Raw genomic sequence first — 24,090 nt, forward strand, 5'->3', positions numbered from 1 at the left:
AGCCAAAAATAAAATCATTTGATGTGGGTACAGATTTGATTAAATAAAGGCACGAGCAACAACTTACAGTTCACAGTGTAAAAACAATGGAGCATAACTTGGTAAGATTGCTTAGTGGCAAAAACAAGAGCAAAGCAGAAATTTAATGGCAGCATCCAACGTGAAGGCAGAGTTAAAACATACTCCGAGGTTTCCAATAGAAGACTTAGCAAAAATGGCAGGAGGACCTAGAGTTTCCATTACTTTGGGCATAAAATTCGTAAAGGCTCCTGTTTTCTCTTTATTAACTTTTAATAGAGTCAAACTAATTTCCACATGTCTCTCCTAAATCAAATATTTTCTCTCTGCCTGAAACCAGTCCTTTAATCCGTCAGAGAAATTAATCACAAATAGTAGAAAACAATTGCAAACTTCACAATTCCTCAAAACTGTTAATAGGACAAGCTAAAGATAGAGTTTAACATTTTACTACAACCTTTTAATTCTTTGCAAAATTTGCATTTTCAGAAGTAATGTGTAAGCACTGCAAAGCCACTTTGACAGTTTCCACACTGGATCATTTGAATATAGGGAAACGTTTCCTAACTTTTTTCCTTCTTTTTGATTAAATGCTAAAAAAGAAACACCCTAAATAACACCAAACACAACTTATAAGTACGTTATCATGTTTCAGTATTACTTTGTACCAAAGTGTTTATCAGACACACACTTAAGTGTGTTTGGTCAATAACAGGCTTTGCAATTTTGCCTCTGCACACCACCACCATGGATTTTATGTCAAACAGTCAAGATGTGACTGGAGTGACTTTAACCATTTTTAAAAACATAGTTCCCCATTTTCAGAGGTTTAATAGCAGCTGGACAAATTAACTTAATAATTTTTCTTGTTTTTAATATTTGGATGAAAAATCAATGACTGCTGAAAGACTAGAGCCCATGAATATCATCGGGTGCTTCGTTTCATCACTTGAGATGCTCGGCCAGGCTGTCACTGCAGTCACCTTCAGTTGCTGCTTGGTTTGTGGGTCTGTGCCTTCAGTTTTATCTTCAGTAATGAGAAAAGGCTGCTCTATTGGGCTGAGATCAGATGCCTGACTTGGCCACTGAAGATTATCTAGATTTATTTACCTGGAGTAAACTCTTGCTTTTGCAGCTCTGTGTAATTCTCCATTTGCACGTTGTAGTGCTCTCTGTGCGGCTTTATTACAGTTGTCTGAACCTGAGCAGAGTCTATAGCTCTGCACACTCCACATCACATCCTGCTGCTTCCATCAACAGTCACATGATCATTAAAGCTGGTGGTCCAGTTCCACTGCTCGTGCCATAACATTACCTCCATCACGTTTCACAGATTACTTGATATGCTTCTCCGCTTCTGCACACTTTCCTTCTCAATTAAAATAACACAAGGTGAGTCGCCTGGACATATCATCCCTTTATTGAAATTACCACACACCCATTGATAACGTGTTAGGATGGAGGAGTCATCTCACACCAACATGAAGCTTTCAAGCAAAGACAGAGAACAAGGCTCTTTTTACTTCCTCTCCTTTGCCACAAAATAAAGGGCCTTTGTTCAAGATTCATTTGCATCACTGCATCTGGCGTGCAGCGTTAAAAGTATTACAGAACTACAAAATTATGCATTATGTAATATTTTTTCAAAGTGTACATTTAAAATAATGTTTTCCTTTTTTTTCTTGATTTTTGTTTTTGTGCGATTGTTCAGAAGACTCTGGGCTTTCCAGCGTAGTGCGTCTCTTCCCATCTCCTCTCAGTTTTCTATGCTCTGAAACAACACAATGTCTTCCCATTAGTGCCGCACAATCTTTATTATAGCCTAATGAACCTGATTGATTAGCTTGACTAAACATGGATTTCCATACCAAGTTAGAATAGCTCAGAGTCTTCAGGATGTGGCAGCAGCAGCAGTAGGAGCCATGCCACCTACTTTCTGGGTGGCGTCTTTCTTCGCCTGGTGAGCCTGTAGAACTGCAACAGCTTCTTCTACCTGTACAAACACAAACATGAGCATGACGCAGCTTAGAAAATGGATACAGGACTATTCAGTGTGCTTGAGGTAGCGAGGTACCTTTGAACGTAGAGACTCATGGGACTCAAGCATGTGTAGTAATTCAGAGTTGTCGATCTCCAGCAACATGCCAGTGATCTTTCCTGCTAGGTTGGCATGCATGGCCTGAATCAGTGGGAACAGACGCTCCCCTACGGAGGGGAAAAAAAAAAAAAAAAAAATTGTGAGTGAGTATAAATTTGCCCAAAAACCAAAACCCTGAACAGCATTTGTTTGTATCTGTCAGTCTTACCCAGCATCTGTTTCTGCTCCTGAGGAGGTGCAGCAGCCAGCATGGAGGCCGTGAGGGGCTCTTGGCCCTGAACGTGCACAGCTGGCTGAGTCTGGAAGGCACAGTTAAGACTTAATGAGGAACAATGTGTCAACATTTGGATGCTTAATGTGGGAGAAGTTAATGTGATACCTGCTGTAAGGCAATAGGTTGCACCACCTGGGGGTTGGGGTTACGGACACCAGTGGCGTATTTGTAAGGAGGCATGGCCCGAGGACCGGGGACTCCAACTGAAGGACGAGGACCCATGCTCTGACCACCAGCTAGCAACCACGAGGAAGAAATTACAGTTTTAATAACACGGAAAACATTTGTATAACATCAATATCATTGATTTCAAATTCCAAACCCATAGTCAACGAATTGATGCTATTTTTTTGTGAATGCACCTCGTGGGCCTTGTGTGCTGCTGCTAGGACTCATGTGTCTGAGGTTGGCACGGGGCCCTGGCTGACGCAGCGAGCTGGGCATTGCTTGGAAACCCCCTGGAAGTGATGAAAGAACAGATAAAAACAATGTGAGTATGGGCATAATGTTCAATATATCACAGACATGTGCTCCATCATGGTCCACAGGCTCACCTTGACCTCGTCCACCTTGTTGCTGCCATCGGGGATTTGGTCGCATTTGAGCAATCTGATTGGGTGCATAGTATGTAGTCCTATTCTGAGCCTGATGAATGCAAGAAAGTCAAATGTGTGATCAATACAAACTTATTATTTTGGGTCCTTGGAGACAATCAGAACAACCCTGACAGCACCATACTCTCTCCATGTTGAGCCCAGCCTCAGGCCGTAGTAGCTAGTCCTCATAAATCAACTCTTTCCCCCATAAAAACGACATTCGAGGACACCCCAGCACCCTCAATGATCAGTTTTGACACCTCAGTATATATCAATAAAAATGCGGTGGGACGACCATTAGAATAGTTTCTGAGTTTTTCCAAGGATAGCTTCATAGCCAGAGACCACCCTCACTAACCTCTGATGCACACCCAGTCATTTTGTTCTTCAAGCAGGCCTGAAATATGACAGAAACCACCCTGAACATGCATGCGTTCCTACTTGTAGGCTTTCAAGGGGAGAAGAATTAAGTTGCTGCTGCTTCTGCAATGCACTTTGCAACCGATCTCCACTTTGCATGGCATTACTGCCTGCTCTGTCCTGTAACAGGTGTCGCTGCTGCTCATCCAGCTTCTGTCTTTTCTTTGTTTTTGCAAAAGAAGTCATCTTTTAACCAAGTGGTCATGACTGAAATCACTTTTTGGAGCTTTTTCACAATAACACCTGCACTACAGCTCTAAACAAAAATAGTAAAGTTGAACAAAGAAGGTGAAAAGCATCTGTGCATTTGTGATTGTAATATAGCCCTTTCATATTAAACACAGTAATACAATCAGTTTTAAAATGCACATCAAGCCTGAATTTGATTCTCACACCTGTGGCACAGCTGGCATGAAGTATCCACTAGTGGGCTGGAACTGATTAATGATGGCATTAGCTGGCATGGCTCTCATGCCAGCTATTCGCTGCATGTACTGGTTGGTGAGATGGGCTTTGCGCTCCTCTTTGCGCTGAGCAAGAGCCACGTAGAGAGGTTTAGAGCCAACAATACGCCCGTTCATTTCAGTCACAGCCTTGGTAGCCTCTTCAGGGGAGGAAAAGCAGACAAAGCCAAAGCCCTTGGAGCGCCCCTCCTCTAGCATCACCTAAAATACAGACAGCGGAGGTAACTTATGTGTTGAAGTCTCTTATTTATTCAGTGTATTGAGCCATTTTTACCTTAGCACTTGTAATTGAGCCAAATGGAGAGAACTCCTTGCGCAGTTTCTCATCATCTATTGTGTCATCCAAGTTTTTAATATAAAGATTAACTCCCTGAAACAAAAGGTACGATTTATCCAGAACCATCAGCTTACTTACTGACATTGAAATATAAATGTTTATAAAATTAATTGATTTTTATTTTGACAGACAACCAGTAGTTTCGGCAGACCTGATAACGACTGATCCTCTCTTGTTTCAGCTGCTCAAACTTCCTCTTCAGCTCCGCCTGCCTCTCCATTTTCTTCTGAGCTCGGCCCACGAACACAGTCTTGCCGTTGAGTTCAGTGCCATTCATCTCCTCTACAGCCTTAAAATGAAGCCACATTTGTCAGAGAAAACAGACAAACGCACACTTGACACATTTCCAAAAGTACAAAGTACCTTGTTGGCATCCTCATGTTTTTCGTAACTAACAAATCCAAACCCTCTGGATTTGCCGCTGGGGTCTGTCATCACCTTCACACTGAGTGTTTTACCTGCAAAGGCCAAAAAAAGTGGATGGAAAATGAAACAATGTGGCTGCACAGGAATATCAGTGAAGCACAACATTTTTCAACTTCATCCATTAAAAGTACAATTCACAAATTGCTCCCAGTGCACCGGCCAAGACCAGATCTGCCCCCCCCAGGAAGTTCTGTTCTGGATTTCTGCATCTGCAGTGTGCACTGGATTATCTTTACTATTTCCAAACAGTGACCCTTCAAGTTGGATTTACTTCTGGGTGAGAGGTCAAAGTCAAAGGGAGCCAAGTCTGGAAAGACTGTGGAGCAATAAACCACACTTTAGGTCTTTTTGGTTGATTGATCACTCCCAGGTCTTCCCCTGGAGGACAAATTCACAGTACACGATGCGCATGCTCCTCAGTGCCCCACTAATCAGATGCACCACCTTCAGGCTTGCGCTACTGCTCATAATGATCCTAATCAAGAAGGATGAGCAGTTTTGACACAGAAGTTTTGTTTTGCAGTCCTTCCAAGTTTCAGGTCTACAGTGAAACTGCAAGTACCAGTGGTCAGAGCGATCTAAAAGTAGCAGGAGCGCTGCAAATGCTGCAGCTCTTCATCTGGAAATGATCAGGAAACAAATTTAGATTTACCGTATTTGTCAAAAATCTCCTTCAGGCGTTCATCATCCATGTCGTCCCCAAAGTTCTTGATGTAAACGTTAGTAAACTCCTTAGCTTTGGCACCGAGTTCAGCCTCCCGTTCTTTGCGAGATTTGAAACGACCCACAAACCTGAAGACAGAGGGAGAGTAGCACAGGCACACTCTTGGAAAACAGGCTTGACAAAAGAGAAAAAAGCAAAAAACAACAAACCAGACTCCATCTCTTTTGACTTCCACTTTCCAGTCTACAAAAACACTGGCTGTCCGGGGTTCCACGTTAAGAATGATCAGCAAAAACCTAACCCCGCAAACACAAGAACAGGGACAACATCCACAACACAAATTCACAGCTACGTTTCATCATGGGACTCATCATTCCTGGGGTGAACAACGTGTACAATCCATTCAACTGCTGTTAATACCACCAGACGCAGGCAGATATGTCAACACAGTGGCAACCATCTTAATTCTTGGTCCAAAACTTGATGTGGAGGTAGATGGAGAGGGATGGAGGAACAGTACAAACGAAAGCTGAGGAGGACCAAATGATCTTATATACCTTGCCATGATGACCTCTCCCCTTCTGCCATCCAGTATTGCATTCCTGCATTCGATCCATCACTAAAACACACAAGCATGGTCATACACACACACACAAACACTCCAAGATGGGTGACCAGCAAGTGAACTGAGGCAACAGAAAATGCAACTGGTAGGAAGGAAAGGTAAGAGGTTTTTAGTCTGTTGTCTCTTAGTTTAGAGGCTATCGTCAGACTGGCGGCAGTAAGAGATGAGTGTATTAGTCATATTATTCACACACAAGCTCACCAACTGAAAAAAAGACACAAAAAGTCAGTTGACGCAACACAAACGTAGAACACACAAGTCAGATTTATACATTAGACACAGAAAACAACACGATCTGATGCACATAAGCTGCGGTTTTCAATATCATGATAACTTTTATATTATATCAAAGTCATCTTGAAATTCAGGCAAATTCTTCAAAAGTCTTCCAACAACATTAAACATCCACACCTCCAGTTCAGAGATTATCAGACACTCACACCTTGCGGTCATTCAGAAGCATGCCGTTCATCTTCTCGATGGCGCGATCAGCCGCGTCCTGGGTCTCAAAATGGACAAAGGCGTACCCCTTGGAGCCGTTTTCATCACACACCACCTACAGTGCAGGGAGACGCACATAGACACGACTATGAATGAAGGCAGTTCTTTCATTTTGAAGCAAGTTCGACATTTGGAGAGTGGCGTAAGGCGACTCAAATCGGTTTTATCACTTCTCTGGATGTGTCCAGTGAAGAAATTATGTTTTGCTGTTTTAAATGGATTTATTGTTAAACTCCTTTAATGTAATTGTAATTTTTCATATATTTTTTCACTGTTTTTAATTAAAGTTTCCTTTCTTTTCTTTTTTTCCCCCTTAAAGATACAATAACAGATTCTAGGCTGCTGCTATCGGCTACAAGCTTAAACAGCAATACTGTTTAAGTATTGCTCAAAAGGATCCATTATGCTTTTTTTCTAGAGTAGCTTTGCATGATTGCCTGTCTGGAACAAGCCAGTCTATCTCCTCAATAAATCCATTTTCCAAATGGAATACCTTCACAAACAGAAAGTTTGAGGGGTGCTTATAAACTATCTGAAATCAAACATTTGGAGTGAATCCTGAGGTTTTGGCTTTAAAGGATTATTTGTACATAAACTGACGTCATTACTGGAAACACTTTTCATGTGTAATGTGAGCATCCACCACAGGAAGAGTAATCTTGCACCAAATACACCAAATCTGTCAGGAGTTCAGCAACCAACATGCACATCTCAGACCTCTGAAGGTTCTTATCTATATCAGATATTTTGATCACGTTGCCTAACAACCACCCACCAACAGCTAAAGCTGCCACAGGTTTCATATTTATGCACCTTTAACACCATATAAAGGCACTTTATCGTTCTTATTTTATGACAAAAAACATCAAATGTATATATCCTCTCTGAATATAATGACATATGATCTATTATTATACCATCATGTTGCCCGGTGTTTGTTAGTTTGTTGCCTGGGAGTCACCTATCCACAACAATAATTTACTGGCTATAAAATTTAATGTGTGATAAATAACTAGTAAGTAAGTAAAGTAAGTAAACTTTATTTATTAAGCGCTTTTCACAGACAGGCAATCACAAAGCGCTGTACACAAATATTAAAATATTAAAATAAACAATAAAATCAATAGACATTATATACAATGTAAAAGATAAAAAGTAAATAATGTAAAAAAAATAAAATAAAATATGTAGATCAACAAAAGGCTTGTTTGAACAGAAGAGTTTTTAACTGTTTTTTAACCCTTGTATGGTGTTCGGGTCTGTGAGACCCGTGTTCAGTTTTTTTCAAAAGAAAAATTAAACAATTAATTATTTTTTCACGTGTAAATGTGTTGTGTCTTTCCACTCACTCCACTTGATTATAACTGATTTATTTATAACATTTTATATAAAAGAAAAACGAGAAGCACATTAATTCATAAATGTGATCTAACAAAGGTAAAGGGAAAAAATTAACCATGTTTGCTGTTCATATGTCTTGTAATTGGGATGAAGTAAACATCTGTTGAGTAATTTAACATAAAATTGTTTGATAGTGTTAATTTGGAAAGCCAAAACTCTAGCGGGTCCACCAGACCCATGAACACTGGCTGAGTAACAAAAATACGAACACCACACAAGGGTTAAAAGAATCCACAGAGTCAAGCAAACGTAATTGTAGTGGTAAACTGTTCCACAGCCTTGGTGCAACAGACTGAAAGGCTCTGTCCCCTTTTGTCTTCAATCGTGTACGGGGAACAACTAAGAGACTCTGAGTCTGTGAGCGGAGATGACGAGCAGCAGTGTATTTTAAAAGAAGCTTGGATAAGTAATCTGGAGCCTGGCCATTTAGTGCTCTGTATGTTAAAACAAGAATTTTAAAGCGAATTCTAAACTCTATTGGGAGCCAATGTAAAGAATATAAGATGGGAGTGATGTGAACACGCTTGGTAGAGCGAGTTAGTAATCTGGCTGCTGCGTTTTGTATTGTCTGGAGGCAAGAGAGAGATGATCTATTCAAGCTAGTAAACAGGGAATTACAGTAATCTAAGCGTGATGACACAAATGCATGAATGAGTTTTTCCAGTTCAGCTGAGGAAACCATATGTCGTAGTTTAGATATGTTTCTTAAATGATAGAAACAGGAACGAGACAAAGATTTTACATGAGAGTCAAGCCCAGGGAAGAGTCAAATATTACTCCAAGATTTCGAATATTTGACTTGACAGATGGACAGAAAGAGGCAAGAACCTGACTGATTTTAGAATGTAGCTCAGGAGGAGCTATGATCATGGTCTCGGTCTTGTTAGTATTTAGAACAAGGTAGTTGCTTGAAAGCCAATCAGAAACCTGGGTTAAGCACTGGACTAGGGTGGACAGCCTATCCAGCTGATGAGGCTTAAAGGACATATGGAGCTGAATGTCATCAGCATAAAAATGATAAGACAGGTTGCTAAAAGATTGAATGATACTAGCTAAAGGAAGCATATAAAAAGAAAATAGTAATGGACCTAAAACTGAGCCCTGTGGGACACCACAGGTCAGGGCAGCAGTGTTAGAGGAGAACCTATCAGTCCTAACAGAGAAGGTCCTGTCTGATAAGTAGGAAGAAAACCAGTCTAGGGCAGAGCCAGATACACCAGCCAAAACCTTCAGCCTGTTAAGTAGGATTTTGTGGTCGATGGTGTCAAAGGCTGCACTAAGATCAAGCAAAATGATCACAGAACAGTTCCCTGCGTCAGATGCCATTAACAGATCATTATAGACTCTTAAGAGAGCGGTCTCTGTAGAGTGCTGCTTTTGAAAGCCAGACTGAAAAGGGTCAAGAATCTGTAATTTACATAATAGAGACCTGAACTGATTTTCAACAATTTTTTCAAGTAATTTACTGACAAATGGCAATTTTGAAATAGGTCGGTAATTACTAGCAGAGCTAGGATCGAGATTCTGTTTTTTTAACAGAGGAGTTACCTCAGCATGTTTAAAATAAGATGGAACACAGCCTTGCCTCAGTGAACTGTTGATGATGGATAGTAATGTGGGACCAATGCTGGTGATAGACCCAGACAGGACAGAGTGAGGTAATATATCTACAGAGCATGACGAGGATTTCATTTTACCTAAAACTATAATTAAGTCATTTAGTGTGATTGGAAAAAAGGAGGTAAATGATCCAGGACAGCAAGGGGTATCTTCATAAGGGGAGGCACTTGAGGAAATTTTAGATTTCAAGTCCATCACCTTATTTACAAAGTAATTAAGGAAAGTATTACAATCTTCATCGGAAAGCAACAGAGCATGCTGGGTTGGAGGAGAAACAATACTGTTGATGGTATCAAATAGAATTCTGTGCTAAAGGTGCTAATTTGTCAATCTTACAAAATAATAATTTACCAAAGCATCTCATTTTGGTTTTTCCCTCAGGTGCATGTTATTCACCCACAAAAGTATAGCATGAAGCATTAAAATATGCAACAATGAGAAAAGTTAATTTATGACATCAATATGGGGGTATATTGGATAGAACCTATTCTTCACCATCAGACCAGAAAAACTAAAGAAAGGCCTAACAGGTCCAAATGAAGAAACAGGTGTGGGGACATTCCTGTTCCCTTTTCTTGTTTTGAACGTGTGCAACTACCAAAAAGTTGCAAACTTGGTGCATTTTACAGAAACTGAGGCAAAAAGCAGTTGAGGCGTTGTTTTTTTACATTTGTCCTCTAAAAGGCTTCTGTTAAACTTGATCACTTTATTTATGTATGTGTTAAATTTCAAACCAGCAAATAAATTAATACATAAATAAATCAGTGTTATGTCAACTGTACCTTGCAGGAGAGGATGTTGCCAAAGGCAGAGAAGGTGTCGTACAGGGCTTTGTTGTCAATGGACTTGTCGAGGTTCTTGATAAAAACATTGCCCACACCCGACTTCCTGAGGGAGGGATCTCTTTGGGACCACATGATTCTGATTGGCTTCCCTTTCACCACGTCAAAATTCATGGTGTCCAGGGCTCTTTCAGCTGCCGGAGGAAGAGCAGAGAGGTCACAGGAAAGGTCACTGGTGGTTATTTACATGTCAGAAAACATATCAGTCACCTTTATGTGTCATGCTTCAGTCTGTTATCTGCTGATACCATGCAACAATAATAATGCAGCCATTTTTAATGCATGCACTATAATAATAAAAGAGAGAAACTGCTTAAATGCATTAAAACAGGCCGCTAACATGTTCAAAGGGGTGAAGGTACTGCAGCAGACAATAAGGCTGATGAGCTTTCTGCAAGCAGCTGGTAAAAGTGTGGGGGGGCAGCTGCAGTGGGCTAGCTTGGAGCACATGTCTCCCTGTTCTGATTAACCACATGCTGCTGAGCCACATGCCACTTAGCAATGCAGCAGGCCTTCATTTAAACACTATCAGAATATCAGCTCATGTGGTAGAGATGAGCAGTAATATGTTTGCATTGACCTTTATTCTGTGATCTGTAGGCCCAGGCGAACAAATGTACCCCCCCCCCCCCACACACACACCATGTGGGCACATGCCAAACGTCCTTTTGTTCACACACACACACACACACACACACACACACACACACACACACACACACACACACACACACACACACACACGGCTTTCCAGCTGAAAGTGTCTGGTAAACAAAGCGGAGCTGCCTTGCGTCTGCTGGCATCAGCAGTTTGGTTTGCAATTGTACTTCACAACCTGTGCGCTCAGGGAAGATGTGTGGTCACCGTCAAAAAAAAAACAAAAAACGGGACTTCAGGAAGGTTCAGAGTTGGGAACTTTATTCAAAAAAGGCCAAAGTGACCTCTGTTGACCTCATATATCAGATGTGTTGTTTAGAAGAGAAAATGGAGCCATTAACGGTCTTGAATTACCCATTATTGTTAACCACTTTTTATTTAAGCATTACGGAGCAGGCACGTTTTGGGCTGCACAGGGGGAAGCTATATTTAGAGAGGGGTCCTGAGAGGTATGTGCTGGCATGGAGTGCGAGTAGGGCATTCTCTACCACTGATGGGGAAGAGACATGTTTAAAAAGAATGCTCAGAAGAGCGACACCCGGGTTTGTGTTTGTTTACAGATACAACTGTGACATTAAGAAATGCAGCAGGGAACACAGTGAAGCATGAAGACCGCTGTTTCATATGAAACGCTCTTTACTGACAACTGCTTTGTTATAGTTTTGCATTAGTAGCTGTATTATTCAGGCACAAAGCTACTGCCCCACAGACACGTGCTCAGGACTCCATATAAATGCCCAGCAGCCAACACCCCCTCCCCCCTGGTGTCTACACCTCTTGTAACAAATGGTGTCTTCTAACTTTTGGCTCTTCTCACGTTTGTAACGGAACGATATCCTGAAAGCGAGCCACTCGTAACCTCTCATTTACTTTGGCTTTTGGTAACCAACTCGAGCGCAGATAAGCTGTGACAGGTGTTTTTTGTTGATAGGACAAACAGTGTCAGCGCACCCCCAAAAAGAACCACAACACCTGCTACTTTTGCTCAGTGCTTTGATACTCCTGCATTGTAACTGGAAACAGTTTTATCACAAAAGGTACTTAACAGCACTGCTGATACGGTTACATATACATTCACTTTTGTGTATCATGACAGATTAACAGCTTTGAGTGGTGAGGATATAACAGATAACCCAACAGTGTGAGTGAACTAATCCCAGCTATTAAAGCTGGGATTCAATTCAAATAGAAACAGGATCAGGTTTTTCCATTTGCAGTGAATATACAGACAAGCAGCAGCACAAACAAGCAACAAGCAGTGCAGCGGGCTCAGCTGTGCTTGTCTCTTTCATGCTTTCAGTGAACATGCCAGCAGAGGGCAATGGGAGTTAGTTTCACTCAACTCATTGGCCCTTTAAATAGGCACAGAAATGGGTCATTTTGGTTTTTAAAAAGGTGTAGGAAAAGACTCCATTTACCCAAATCTAGGCCTGTGATTTATGGGGATGGTTTGTTGATTTTGGCCAACTTTTAAGGACAGTTTAAATTCTGCATGTTCTGGGGGCTTGAATTACATCAGAGACACACACAGGCTGCTATATTCCCAACCATACACGAGAACTGGGACGTGCTTATGTAGGTCAAATAACTGATACAGTCTAAAGAACTGCTATGAACATTTCACACTGCAAAATTAACCACATTTATTTGCGTTTAATTCAGGCTCTGTACACAGTTTCAATGGCAGGCTGGAAATGTCAACATGTTCACGCCTTGTGGAGGCAACGTGCTCACACAGCACAGCTATCCCATCCCTGCTTACCGTCAGCCGGCTGTGAGAAGTTCACATAAGCGTATCCCAGGGACCGCCGGGTGATCATGTCTCGGCAGACCCGAATGGAGAGCACCGGTCCGGCTGGGCTGAATTTCTCGTACAGCATAGCCTCCGTGATGTCGGGGTGCAGGTCGCCAACATAGAGAGAAGCCATCGGATAACTCCCCGTCGCTGTGTTCATATCGCTGATTTCAGAGGATGAACGCAAGGCTTCGTTTTAAAAAACGCCAGAAAAATGTCGGTATGGTCTCTAATCCGGATCCAAACTGCGCTTTGGTTTAAAGACACGCTGCACAAACAGCTGATCGGGCGTTTTGAAAATGCCAAACCTGGAAAAAGCAGCGCGATAAAGACGTGTGTCTTCTGAAGTGTTTCCTTTAAAAAAGACGACAACTTCGAGTTAAGCCGGAGGCCTGATGTTTGTTTGTTTTTAAATAATATTTTGCTATTTTTTTTAAAGGTTTCTATTTCTTTAAGTAGATCTGCACTTTTTAAGATTTTGTGGATTTTATATTTTTTATATTATTTTTATTTTAAGTTTTTCAGGAACAGTGAGTTGGACACTCACGGTTGTTTTGTGGCCGGGGAAAGAGACTGCGTGGGGGGAAGCATGGGCACTTTATAGAGAGTGACGGTGCGGAGGAAATAGTGGCCCGGGTCAAACTTGGGGTGGAAAAAACACTGAGCATGCGGCGTAAAAGGGAGAGCGCACATGGTACTGTCCCAACTACAGCGCCCAGCTCCCTACAGCGACATCTGGGTGGGAATAAAAGCCTTTCACTGTAGCCAGGATGGGGCGTTTCATAAACAGGCTAATAATGTGATGCACTATTGAGCACCGGTGGAGAAATGTTGTGAATGAGTATGACTGCCTTATTTAGTCGACAGTGTCATTTAAAAATGCAGCTTGTATTTCAGACTTGCTGCTATGATGCCAGGTTTCTCTTGGAAATGAGATTTTTACCTGGATAAATAAAGGACTAATACAACCTTTTTTTTTTTTTAAAATAAAAGTGTAATGAGACCAGATAAGTGCACATCAGTTTTATTTATCTCAAGTACAAGTTTAAAGTCTTTTAAAGCCGTGGTTATTCTGCATTCTTCATCCTCCTGAGGAAAAACAAAAACCAAATTAAATCAGCCATCTTCACATGCATTAAACAGTCTGCCAGCTAACTGCAAACAAGTCATTTACCTCAACAGATTCAAGAAAGTTGAGTGCAGCCCCTTTAGTTTCAACTGTTTTCTTTCCACTGGACTTGTCTTGTGTACCACTGCCTCTTCCTCATAACTCAGTGTCTGCGACCCATCAGCAGCTTTGGAAAAGGAGAGTTTGGAGCGCGTTATTGGTGGGATTTCATCTGTTCCTTCAGGCATCATAGCACCATCTGTCAGCATCTGGGGCAGGTCATCATGGTTTGGGTCCTTAATCTCATTCTGCAGCCATTTTTCACTTTGGGATTCCTCTACAGCAGCTGTGTTGTCCAATTCTGCTGAATTTGGCCGTTCAACCAGCATAAGGTACTTTACACTAATCTCAGCTGGCAAAGAAAAGTTAACCGGTTCCTCTTTGCTGTCAAAGTTACCAGATCTTCCAGACCGGCTTTTTCTTTTGAAGTCCTCTGGAACAGCTGGGTGTGGAGGACTCTTCCATCCGTTAACTATAGTTGGCAAATTCATAGTTGACGGAGAAACACTACTGAAACTTTGACCTTTGATCTCATTGGTCGGATTCGGATGAGGTTCTTGATTTGTGGTTGAAGAATGCAGTTTGGTAATGTCATTTGAGTCAGACTGAGGAGGCACCTGTTCAGGTAGCCAGAGCGTCAGCCTGGTGGCAGGGTCCTGACTTACAGCCACTACACCCTCTGGGCCAGCATTGAACTTGCTTCTTGGAACAGAAGAAACTATCACATCAGCAAGATCTGGAAGAGCAGACTGCATGGAGTTTGGGACGTTAGCGCTTTCTTCTTCGGCGATTGAAGGCAGAGTTCTCTCACCATCTTCATCCACAATGACAAAGGGACCAGTGCTGACCACAGCTTTGGCATCTGAAATGACACGCAGCAAGTCTGTTATAAAGTTTCTGTCTTCCATCACCTTCAGACAGAAAACCAAAGCACTTACCACCAGGAAGGTTTTTGCCTTTACACCTTGAGCTACAGCACTCACATGCCTCCAAATCACCACTTAGTTCCTCCCATCTGAAAGGAAAGTTTCATTTATAGGACATTGGTAAAAGAAACAAACACATACATTATGTGAATATTGATACCTTGATTCAATCACATTGTAGTTGCAGGATTTAGAGCCTGGGGTGACACCTTGGCCTGAGATCAGCACGCTACAGTGGATATACAACTTGTAGAGAAGAGTACACAACTCAGTTCAGAGAAGATTCAGAGCTGCACATCAGTGCAATCCGTTTATAGAGACTTACCTCAGAAATGAGATAAGACGTGTTCAGAACAAAATTAACCGCATCTGCGCTGTTGGAGGCCACAAACGTCACTCTAGTAGTGGAGGAACCCAGTGGGGTTACGCACCTGCAGTAAGCAGTGATATCACAGGCAATCAGAAGGTTAGACATAACAAAAACAGTTGAGATAGACACCCAACTGAAAACTCACCCTTTGTTAAATATGACTGTTTGCCTTGGTTTGGCCCGAGGCTCAGGGAACACAGAGACAAAGCAGGACTGGATGAAAGCCTCTTGATTTATTCTGGTTTTAGCCAAAACCTGAAGATTGACAAGCTGGCCTCTTTTGTAGATATTTGACTCTGCTGCGCTCGTCCAGGACGCTGCAGGAAAGAACTGTGTTTACAAATTAAGCTGCAGCTAAAACTTGTTGTTGGATGTGTTTTATTACTTACGACTCATGGCTTTGATGCTAATGTCATCATTCTCAGGAAGTGCTGTGTCGCTAAACTTTGGAATCTTGTTCAACCTGTAAATACATGGACCTACTGTAAGTATGGTTGGTGACTAGCTGCAGACACTGAAGTAAGAACATACCTTTTTGCAACACAGAACACGTGGACTGCAGAGGGAGTTTCCCACCAGGTGGGAGAAATTCTTCTCAGATTCAAGAACAGGGTGTTGGTGAACACCTCCAAGTCATCCTCCACCTGTAAGATGGTGCAGTTTTGGTAAAGGCTTCATAAAAAGATGCAGAACTGCAACAGAACTTTATGCTCACCATAGGTGTAGTTCCACATTCACCAAAACCATAAGTGAAGACAAATTCATTTGCAAGCTCTCCATTGCTGAAGCAGCCATTGCCCAGCTGTATTTCCTCTCCAGTCAGTTTGAGACCACTGACACTCTTATCAACCAGCACGGTTAGTGTAGATGCGTCACAATACACCTGTACTCTGGGAACATTGAGGAAGGGAGAGAGTCCAGCTAGCCTGTGAAAGTCGGGGGTCCAGGATCGCCAGGAGCTGAAGATTGTGCCTTGCGGAGTAAAATCAAAGTTTCTTCCAAATGAAAAAGGCACTCGATTTTCATAAACTCCCACAACATCCTGGGTGAATCTGCCATTGTGATACAGAACAGACTGAACAGCAATAACACAACCAAGAAACACACATAAAGATATCTGCGTGGTCCCCATCATGAGCCCCAAACAGGACCAACAATTCAGCTCATTCTCTTTGACAAGTGCATCATTAATAAGGTGCAGCGATAGTGGAGACAGGTGCTGGCAATCAAGCCAATGAAGCTGACTGGAAATGATTCTTTATTCAGTGTTAACACCACGGCAGGTGGATGGGACACATCTAAGATGCTGTTAGTGAAAAATGCAAAAATAAATGAAGCAAAATGTGTATCTTGTTCACATTTGTGGTTTTTCAGAACTTGGTTTTAGAAATCACTCCGTTGAAGGCCCAACCAGCTGCCGTTTAAACCTGTTCTTGAGAACTATTCTAACCAGAAGGCATAAAGACAGGATGGCTTTATATGGAGACGAGCTGAAAAAAGCTAGTTTCAGACAGAGGGACACTGAAGGGCTGCACCAAGGCCCAGTTTAAGATAAGTCAGGATTATTTGGAACTATAAATTATACAAAACTGTTTTAGTAGACTCCAAACACAAAAAATATGGTGCTGGATATAAGAATTATGCCTGTTTGTAAGGTGTTTGTGGGCTTGGTGATAACATGAAAACTTGTAGGTTAAGTCATCTGGCAGGCCATTCCTCGGCTACAATCTGAACAAACCAAAAGTTGTGAAAACTTGGTTAGTTTGGGTTAATCTAATGTCTATAACACCAAAAAACTTGTATTTATGTTACAGAATTTTCTTAGGCAAAAATATTCAAAATTATATATTTCTATTAAGTAGATGAAAGACATGTAATTTAACTCTGGCTTTTCTTCTGTGTTGAGCGAACCTCGAGATTTAAGATTTAAGATTACATGTGTTAGATGTGTGTCGGCACACATGGCAGAAAACAAAATCACACTATAATTCTGGAATACTTTCAAGGAATGAAAGGAGTTGAAGGATAGCACATAAGAGGAAACTGGTTATAAAAGATTAAAGAAAGACATAAACTGAGAGCACACCACCTTCTGCCTCATCTAGGTGGAGCCATTGTCAAAAAGCTGACTAAGGCTACGTTCACACTGCAGGTCTTAATGCTCAATTCCGATTTTTTGATCAAATCCGATTTTTTTTTCTGCTTGTTCACACTACAAATAAAACGCGACAGCAAACGCGCTCTAGTGTGAACGCTCAAAGCGGCCCGCATGCGCAAAAGATGTCACACACAAGGCGCTCTGTTTAGACCCAGAGCAAACAGTATTGTTTGATTGATGGCCCTTAATATAAAGACTTCGGACTTTACGTTTCCCAATTTTTGCTTTAAGTTATTTTGTTATTTGATAATGTAAATAACCTAATAATTATCCTTATTGCTGTTTTAGAGGAGCGGTGCTTCAAAGGATAGTTGCAGATTTTGAATTTGGGGCACTGAATGTGGTTTTTAATCTGCTTTTTTTTTTAGCAGCTGACTAATCGATTAAGACCCGATGAATACAGAGCATTTGCCCAACACTTTCTTCTTTTATTTGACACTGGTATTGTTGTGATGGATTGTGCAAAGTCAGGAAAATTTTATATTTGTAACCTAGGTCTCTCCCCAGCAATATAAGGCTTGAGCAGGCAAATGCAGTGCTGTGCAAAAGTCTTGAGCCTCCCTCATTTCTTTACATTTAGCTTCCAAACAGACATTTTTTTCCACTGGGTTTTCTGGAGGTCTTTCAAAGGTTTTCTTTGAACATTGGCCACATTTTCACTCATTTTAAGTCCCGTCCTTGTACCTGACAATTTTTGGAAGAGTGTTTGGTTGTTTTTGTTATGTTTTTTACATTCGTTAAGACACTTAACACTGACATATGAGTCACTTAAGCATTAAAAAGGGATCTAACTCATAGGAACCAGTTTTTTGTCTACACATAATAGACACGTTAGAACAAAAAACAAATTTAAATTGTAACTTTTGGCTCTTTGTCTTAAAGAATTTTACAGATTGTTCCCATTTCTTTAGTAGAATCTTTGTCAGAGATAAAATATATTCACAGGCATGAAATATTACTTTTGCACAAAGGGATTCCCAGAAAGCTATCAGCTGAAACCTTGGCATATATCATGCAGTCCTTAAAAACTGAGGAAACTGGACAAGAGGAGGACGAAACAGTATCTGAAAGCTATCTGTAAAACACAGTGGAGGTGCTGTCATGTTTGGGGCTCCATTTCAAACATGGTGTGTTTCCTATTAATGGGATTATTAATGTAGAAAAGCTTTTTGATATCTGGAAAGCATCTGATTGGCCACAGCTTCATTTTTTTTAGCATGACAATGATCCCAAGCGCACTAACAATGCAGTATAGCATTATAGCATACCTGAATATAAAAACACACAAAGGAATACTCCCCGGCCCCTCAAGGCTTGTTAGACTTGTACAAACTCTGCTTGTGCCTTATCTGTTTCCATATAGTGTAGTCTACACGTTTTAAGAAGTAGCTGCACTAATTCCCAATTTCCTTGCAAAATATAAAGAAATGAGGGGTGATTCAAGACTTTTGGTCTTGTAAATAACAATTGGCCTATATTCTCATTCTGGGAGAATAGGAAGGTTAAATCCAGGTTTAGTTTTATACTTTTTGCAGAGAATATGTAAGCTACAGTCAACAGCATTCATAAGTATAAGAGTATTTCCCAGCAACAGACAAGGTTTGTCTGAGTCCACTTAAACCTGCCGTTGTGGTAAATAAATTACACAATCATGAAGCACGGTGACATGGGGATTAGCACTGTTGCCTCACAGCAAGAAGGTCCTGAATCCATCAGGGTGTTTCTGTGTGGAGTTCTCCCCGGGTACTCCGGCTCCCTCCCTCCAAAGACATGCAGTTAGTGGGGTTGGGTTAATTGGTAACTCTAAATTGCCCACAGGTGTGCGTGAAGGTCAGTGGAAATGGTTGTGTGTCTCTAGGTGTTAGCCCTGCGACACACTGGCGACCTGTCCAGAGTGTACCCTGCCTCTCCCCCTAAGACAGCCGGGATAGGCTCCAGTCCCCCTGCGACCCTGACAAGGAGGTTAATGGATGGGATCACGATCATGACACTTTTTTAAAATCTAAAAACAATCTAATAAACTATAACAATAGCGTATGTGAATAAAGCTGTATTGTTTGTAAACATATGAATACTTGTTATTGTCTCCGACCGACACTGGAGTGTTTTTTTTGTTTTGTTTTGTTTTTTTAAGGTATCGTGGGCGGAGCTTCCGCTCAGGTAGAGCCCGTGTGTTCCCAGGTGTGCGGCGTTTAGAAGAAACCGACAACCCGCCGAAAAACGGTCGAGTCAGAAAGCTGTCGAGAATGAATTTACAAACGACAATAATATGAAAAACAAAGGAAACAGAAAGACGGGCACAGGTGAGTTAACCTTTCACGTAGTCTGGCAGGTACCGAGCAGGGGAATGTACGTGCTAAAGTTTCTAGGCGTGGTCTGTGCTTTTGAACATGGAGCTCAGTGAGGAAGAGACATAATCAAACCACAGTGTTATTGTTCTATTATAACTTAATATTTTAGTGTTTTTCTCGCCGTTTATACCAGTTAAGAATAATCCACCCATCGTATGGTTGGGTTTTACTATCAGTGATATTTCTTTAGACTTTCCTTGATATACAAGTGGTGGGAAAATGTGTGGCAACAAAGGACAAACTGCCAATATTATGACTGAAAACAAGTATTTCAACAGCACCCACCTGTGCGTGAGAGCAGCGGACCATTGGGCCACCTCTGTGTGCTGATAAATGTTTGAACACCCCACCCTGAGCTTTGTCTTGTTTGGTTCAGGATTTTCTTACATGGTCTCTAAACATGTGTGCTTCACTCTTAAAACGAGGGACACAGAATAGTGCACCGTGAGCCTGCTGAGACCTGCAGTCTTACCACAGCTGCAGTATTTTCTGCAAGCAGTGGAAGACATCTTCAGGCCTCTCTGCAGGGGGCTGGGGATAATTGTGGTTACTGCCTTGTTCTCATTGTGCTAACCGCTGCCCCGCTTCCTTTTTAACTCTGCATAAGCCACGGTAAAGTCTGCACTAACTTCACACAAGGTCTCAGTGTTTCACATTGAGATCGTATTTCAGTTCAGTTCACATTTAATAAACTTGTATGCACACGCGTCAAGCTGATGTGCACACAGCTGTCAGAAAGTATGAACTGCTGCACACACAATGCAATGATGATGTAGCTGTTTATCCGTTTCCCCCCGGCAGAGATCATCATGTTCAAAGCTAAGTTAAGCTCATGATTTCAAAATAACATATTTTTGGTTTTGGCTTCCCTCAGGACTATGCTGTGCCAACCTCAAGGACAACAAAGTCTTGATGAAGATGGGGTTGGCGCTGGTGCTGGTGGGCCATGTAAACTTTATTCTTGGAGCACTGGTGCACGGCACTGTGCTCAGACACATCAGTCTGCAACACCAGGTCAAGAATTTGGTGTACCCCATCGCCAATATCATCGCTATCGTGGCAGGTCTTTTGGTAAGGGCTAGGACTGACAGCTGCGTACTGTTACATACTGCATATTAAAAGGGAAAAAAAGAGACAAAATTACAGAACATATATTTAAGGGTCATTAATGGCTTTATCCTGACCACACCAAAGGGCCAATCCCTGGATTAAACAAACAAACAAACAAACCCATTGAAAAGCTGCAGGAGAAGCAGGTTTACAGAGACAAATTTACAATCAGAAACATGATCAAACCATCACAATGGCACATTCAGTATACAGCTGGAGTGTCCTCTCTGTCACTTGAATGTTAAACTGAATGTTTGAGTCATGTTGCGTCATCTGTCTGAGTAATCATCTTCTTTTGCTGAACTTCTGGTTTTTCTTTAGGGAGGGATCTGTGGAATAACAGCTATAGTCCTATCCAGAAACAAGAAAAACAGGATCCTGGTAAATATTCACTTTGCCAAACGGCTCTTGTTTCCTGGCTGCTGTTAGAACCTGCTTTTTGTTTGTGACTCAGTGCGTGTGTGTGTGTAGATAACGATTTAAATACGTAACATACTTGCATGCAAGCGTAAGCTCCAAACAGGTTTGAAACATTGGATGTGTTTTCACTGAACAATCTGTGCCATCAGCTACATGCTAAATGTCATCTTTTCTATCATGGAGAAATATTTCTATCACTTCCCAACATACACTACAGCTCAAAAGGCTTTAGCCAACTCACACTTCTTTATATTGTGCTACCAAGGAGTGCTCTTGAGCAATACTTCAAAAGTTGACTCTGATCATCTGGACGTAGCGTTTTCAGTCCAGATGAACAGAATCAACTTTTGGAGATTTACTTACCTGGATGATTGAGCATGCATCAAGACTCTTGAGCAATAGTTCTCCAGGCATTCTAAAGCTAGCGTCCAAAGTTGTTTTGTTTTTTTGTATCTGTATCTGAAAATTTTCAGATTGTTTTTGAGATTTTTTTTTTTTTTTTTTTTGTTAATCCACGTAACACTGACCTATATGAACACATTTCAAATTGCTTCTTTAGGAACTTTGTTACAAGTAGCCTGTCACAAAAATCACATAGTTTGTTCCAGTTTCTTCAACTGACTCTATGAAAAATGCTGCAGTTTAAAAATAACAGTTTGACAGGCATAAAATAGCAGTTTTACCCAGAGTGCTGTTGGCTGAAAATTTAGATCTTAGCATATCTTAGCCTGATGTGCAGTCACATCACACACTTTCCATCAGGAATGTGTCTAATTGGCCACAGCTTCATTTGATTTATTTATTTGATAGCATGACAATAATCCCAGCGCTGTTTTGGCAGTGCAAAAAAGCATACTTGGATGGAAAAACACACAATGGGACATTTTGAGTCATGGCTTGGCCTCCCCACAGTCCCACAAAGCTTTGAATGTCGTTCAAGAAGCCTGGAGAACTTTTCCTGAATAGTACTTAAAGGTGGTCATTTCAAGTATTGACTTTCAAGATCATTCGAATTGTACCAACTCTGTTTTCGTCGTGTTGTTTTTGCAGATATGGGTCCTGCTGGTCTTCAGTTTCATAGCAGGTTTCCTGGCGTCTGCCTCCACCGTGGGCTTGTTAGCTTCTGTGATTACAGCTATTATGTCCAAAGGAAAGGCCCTGCTGTCACAATGCAACGCAGCCGTTCAGAATATTAGCTCTTTTAGCATCACAAACGAATGCCCCTTTGATCCCACCCGTATCTACGTAAGTTTAATATAAACATTCATCTAGTGACCGCACTTCTGATTTGAACTGTTGTGTGGTGATCAGTTTTGCACTTTGTTTCATCAAGGCGACCACCATCATTCTGTGGCTGCCGCTCATCTTTATGTCTGTTGTGGAAGCAGTGTTCTCCTTCCATTGCTTTGCTGCCTGCATTTCATTCCTCTACCTCTGTCCATGCAGGAAGAGGCCACGTGTGAAGAACAGGGTAAGCGACAGTCAGATCATTGTCAGCAGCGTTAGCGGTACATTACTTATTAGGGTCACATCATAGTAACAAATTTCAAGATTTTGTTTCTGTGAGGAAAATGATAACGATAATTTTCTACCTGACATTCTTACAATGATATCTCTCTGTAATAAATATATATTAAAAAGGCAGACATGTAAATGCTGAATAATCATCAGCCAGACGTCACGTCTAGATTTGGTTGAAAAATACTTTGAAAAGAAAATTTGCAAAGATGTTGAAGATGTCATATCGCCGTCTGTGGGACGTCCTTCTTGGTCTCTCTAGCAAGAGAAAGTTTGTGTACAAGAATAGTTTTATTTGATCATTTTAACGACCATGTTTCCTATTCTTATCACTTGTGCCTTCTGTTTGCAGTAGTGTGAATAATATCTCTTGCTTGTCTGACTGGATAACTATCGTTGGTGGAATTAGAGTATCCATCCAGCATACATGTACAGCTATCCTTCTCTGGTTCTGTTTTTACAGTCACTGATCACTTTTGAGTGGCAGCAGAGCAAAGAAGGGAAGCGATGATTAATTTTAGGAAAAAAATGGCATAATTTTAAGAAAACGTGAAGAAATTAAACACAGAGGTTGATGCAGAAATAGCAGCAGACTTTGAGTGTCTCTGTGCGCTAGAACAATATTAAAAACTGAACGTGTGCACTTTAAGCACTTTTATATAAGCACTTTTCCAGTGCTCATATTAATAAGGTCTCACCTATTTGAAGTAAGGAAAAAAGCCAGCTACGCAAGAAATGTATCGCTGTCATCGTAGCCCTGTAATTAATACCGAATCTGATGCATTAAAATTGTTCTTCCATTAAATTAATATTTGTGCGTAACACAGTTTTATTTATTTTTCAGCTGAAGCATCGGTGCAGCGTAATGATCTGTTTTGAACCAATTTCTGCATATATAGCTTTGCAGTAGCTCTAACCAAGAGATTAGAAGTTGACATCTTATTACCACCATGAAGTAAACCTGTGCTATTAATTCTATCCCATCCCCACTGTTGGAAAACATCATGTGAAATCATTCATATTTCAGATGCGGAGATCTGCTGAAACCACACCAGCACTGCAATACAGGGAGACGGACACTGAAGTGGGATCTACAGAGCAGGATGACCTGCTGGACAGCAACACTGCTGGGGTGCAGAGTGACTTACTCTGAAGCAGCTGAATCTAAGAGAATAGGTTACAAAGTGCTGAGCTGCACTGGCTAAAGCGTGGATTGTTACACATTTAATGTATGAAGACAAGTTGACAATAGGGCTAGCCTTTTTATATCAAAATGCATTGTATTCTTGTGTTAAAGAATTAAAACTTTTCCAAACAAAACTGAAAACTAC

At 41.2% G+C, this 24,090-nt stretch overlaps 3 protein-coding genes across 3 annotated transcripts; 1 reads left to right on the forward strand and 2 right to left on the reverse strand.

Annotated features, from left to right (window-relative positions):
• Positions 1 to 1,422: 1,422 nt before the first annotated feature.
• On the reverse strand, positions 1,423 to 13,325 carry pabpc4 (poly(A) binding protein, cytoplasmic 4 (inducible form)). The gene is made up of 15 exons (XM_080871714.1): positions 12,706 to 13,325; positions 10,227 to 10,420; positions 6,363 to 6,478; positions 5,286 to 5,425; positions 4,571 to 4,665; positions 4,359 to 4,496; positions 4,145 to 4,240; positions 3,802 to 4,071; positions 2,945 to 3,035; positions 2,753 to 2,848; positions 2,496 to 2,626; positions 2,325 to 2,415; positions 2,093 to 2,223; positions 1,887 to 2,011; positions 1,423 to 1,789 (listed from the first exon to the last, which is right to left on the reverse strand). Exons 1-14 carry the CDS (start codon positions 12,896 to 12,898, stop codon positions 1,910 to 1,912), a joined length of 1,884 nt encoding a protein of 627 aa, XP_080727840.1. The 5' UTR covers positions 12,899 to 13,325; the 3' UTR covers positions 1,423 to 1,789; positions 1,887 to 1,909.
• A 1,251-nt stretch (positions 13,326 to 14,576) lies between these two features.
• On the reverse strand, positions 14,577 to 19,346 carry zpcx (zona pellucida protein C; the record flags this gene model as incomplete). The annotated part of the gene is made up of 10 exons (XM_080871130.1): positions 14,577 to 14,608; positions 14,718 to 14,768; positions 14,890 to 14,921; positions 14,993 to 15,078; positions 15,158 to 15,263; positions 15,348 to 15,519; positions 15,592 to 15,665; positions 15,734 to 15,846; positions 15,918 to 16,254; positions 19,261 to 19,346. The coding sequence occupies 10 exons, from the start codon at positions 19,344 to 19,346 to the stop codon at positions 14,577 to 14,579; spliced, it is 1,089 nt and encodes a 362-aa protein (XP_080727256.1).
• A 158-nt stretch (positions 19,347 to 19,504) lies between these two features.
• tmem54a (transmembrane protein 54a) lies at positions 19,505 to 24,062 on the forward strand. Its single transcript, XM_080870202.1, has 6 exons — positions 19,505 to 19,663; positions 20,586 to 20,782; positions 21,143 to 21,202; positions 22,292 to 22,486; positions 22,575 to 22,712; positions 23,787 to 24,062. Exons 1-6 carry the CDS (start codon positions 19,630 to 19,632, stop codon positions 23,910 to 23,912), a joined length of 750 nt encoding a protein of 249 aa, XP_080726328.1. The 5' UTR covers positions 19,505 to 19,629; the 3' UTR covers positions 23,913 to 24,062.
• Positions 24,063 to 24,090: the final 28 nt, after the last annotated feature.

The sequence above is a fragment of the Rhamphochromis sp. 'chilingali' genome, assembly GCF_963969265.1.
Source record: "Rhamphochromis sp. 'chilingali' genome assembly, chromosome: 21".
Lineage (NCBI taxonomy): Eukaryota > Metazoa > Chordata > Actinopteri > Cichliformes > Cichlidae > Rhamphochromis > Rhamphochromis sp. 'chilingali'.

Coding starts and splice junctions, on each gene's coding strand:
- tmem54a (XM_080870202.1), top strand. CDS start 19,630: ATGAAAAACAAAGGAAACAGAAAGACGGGCACAG. Junction 19,664..20,585: donor AAACAGAAAGACGGGCACAG/GTGAGTTAACCT, acceptor GGCTTCCCTCAG/GACTATGCTGTGCCAACCTC. Junction 21,203..22,291: donor ACAAGAAAAACAGGATCCTG/GTAAATATTCAC, acceptor TTGTTTTTGCAG/ATATGGGTCCTGCTGGTCTT.
- pabpc4 (XM_080871714.1), bottom strand. CDS start 12,898: ATGAACACAGCGACGGGGAGTTATCCGATGGCTTCTCTCTATGTTGGC. Junction 4,666..5,285: donor GGAGATTTTTGACAAATACG/GTAAATCTAAAT, acceptor TGGCCTTTGCAG/GTAAAACACTCAGTGTGAAG. Junction 4,497..4,570: donor AACATGAGGATGCCAACAAG/GTACTTTGTACT, acceptor CTTCATTTTAAG/GCTGTAGAGGAGATGAATGG.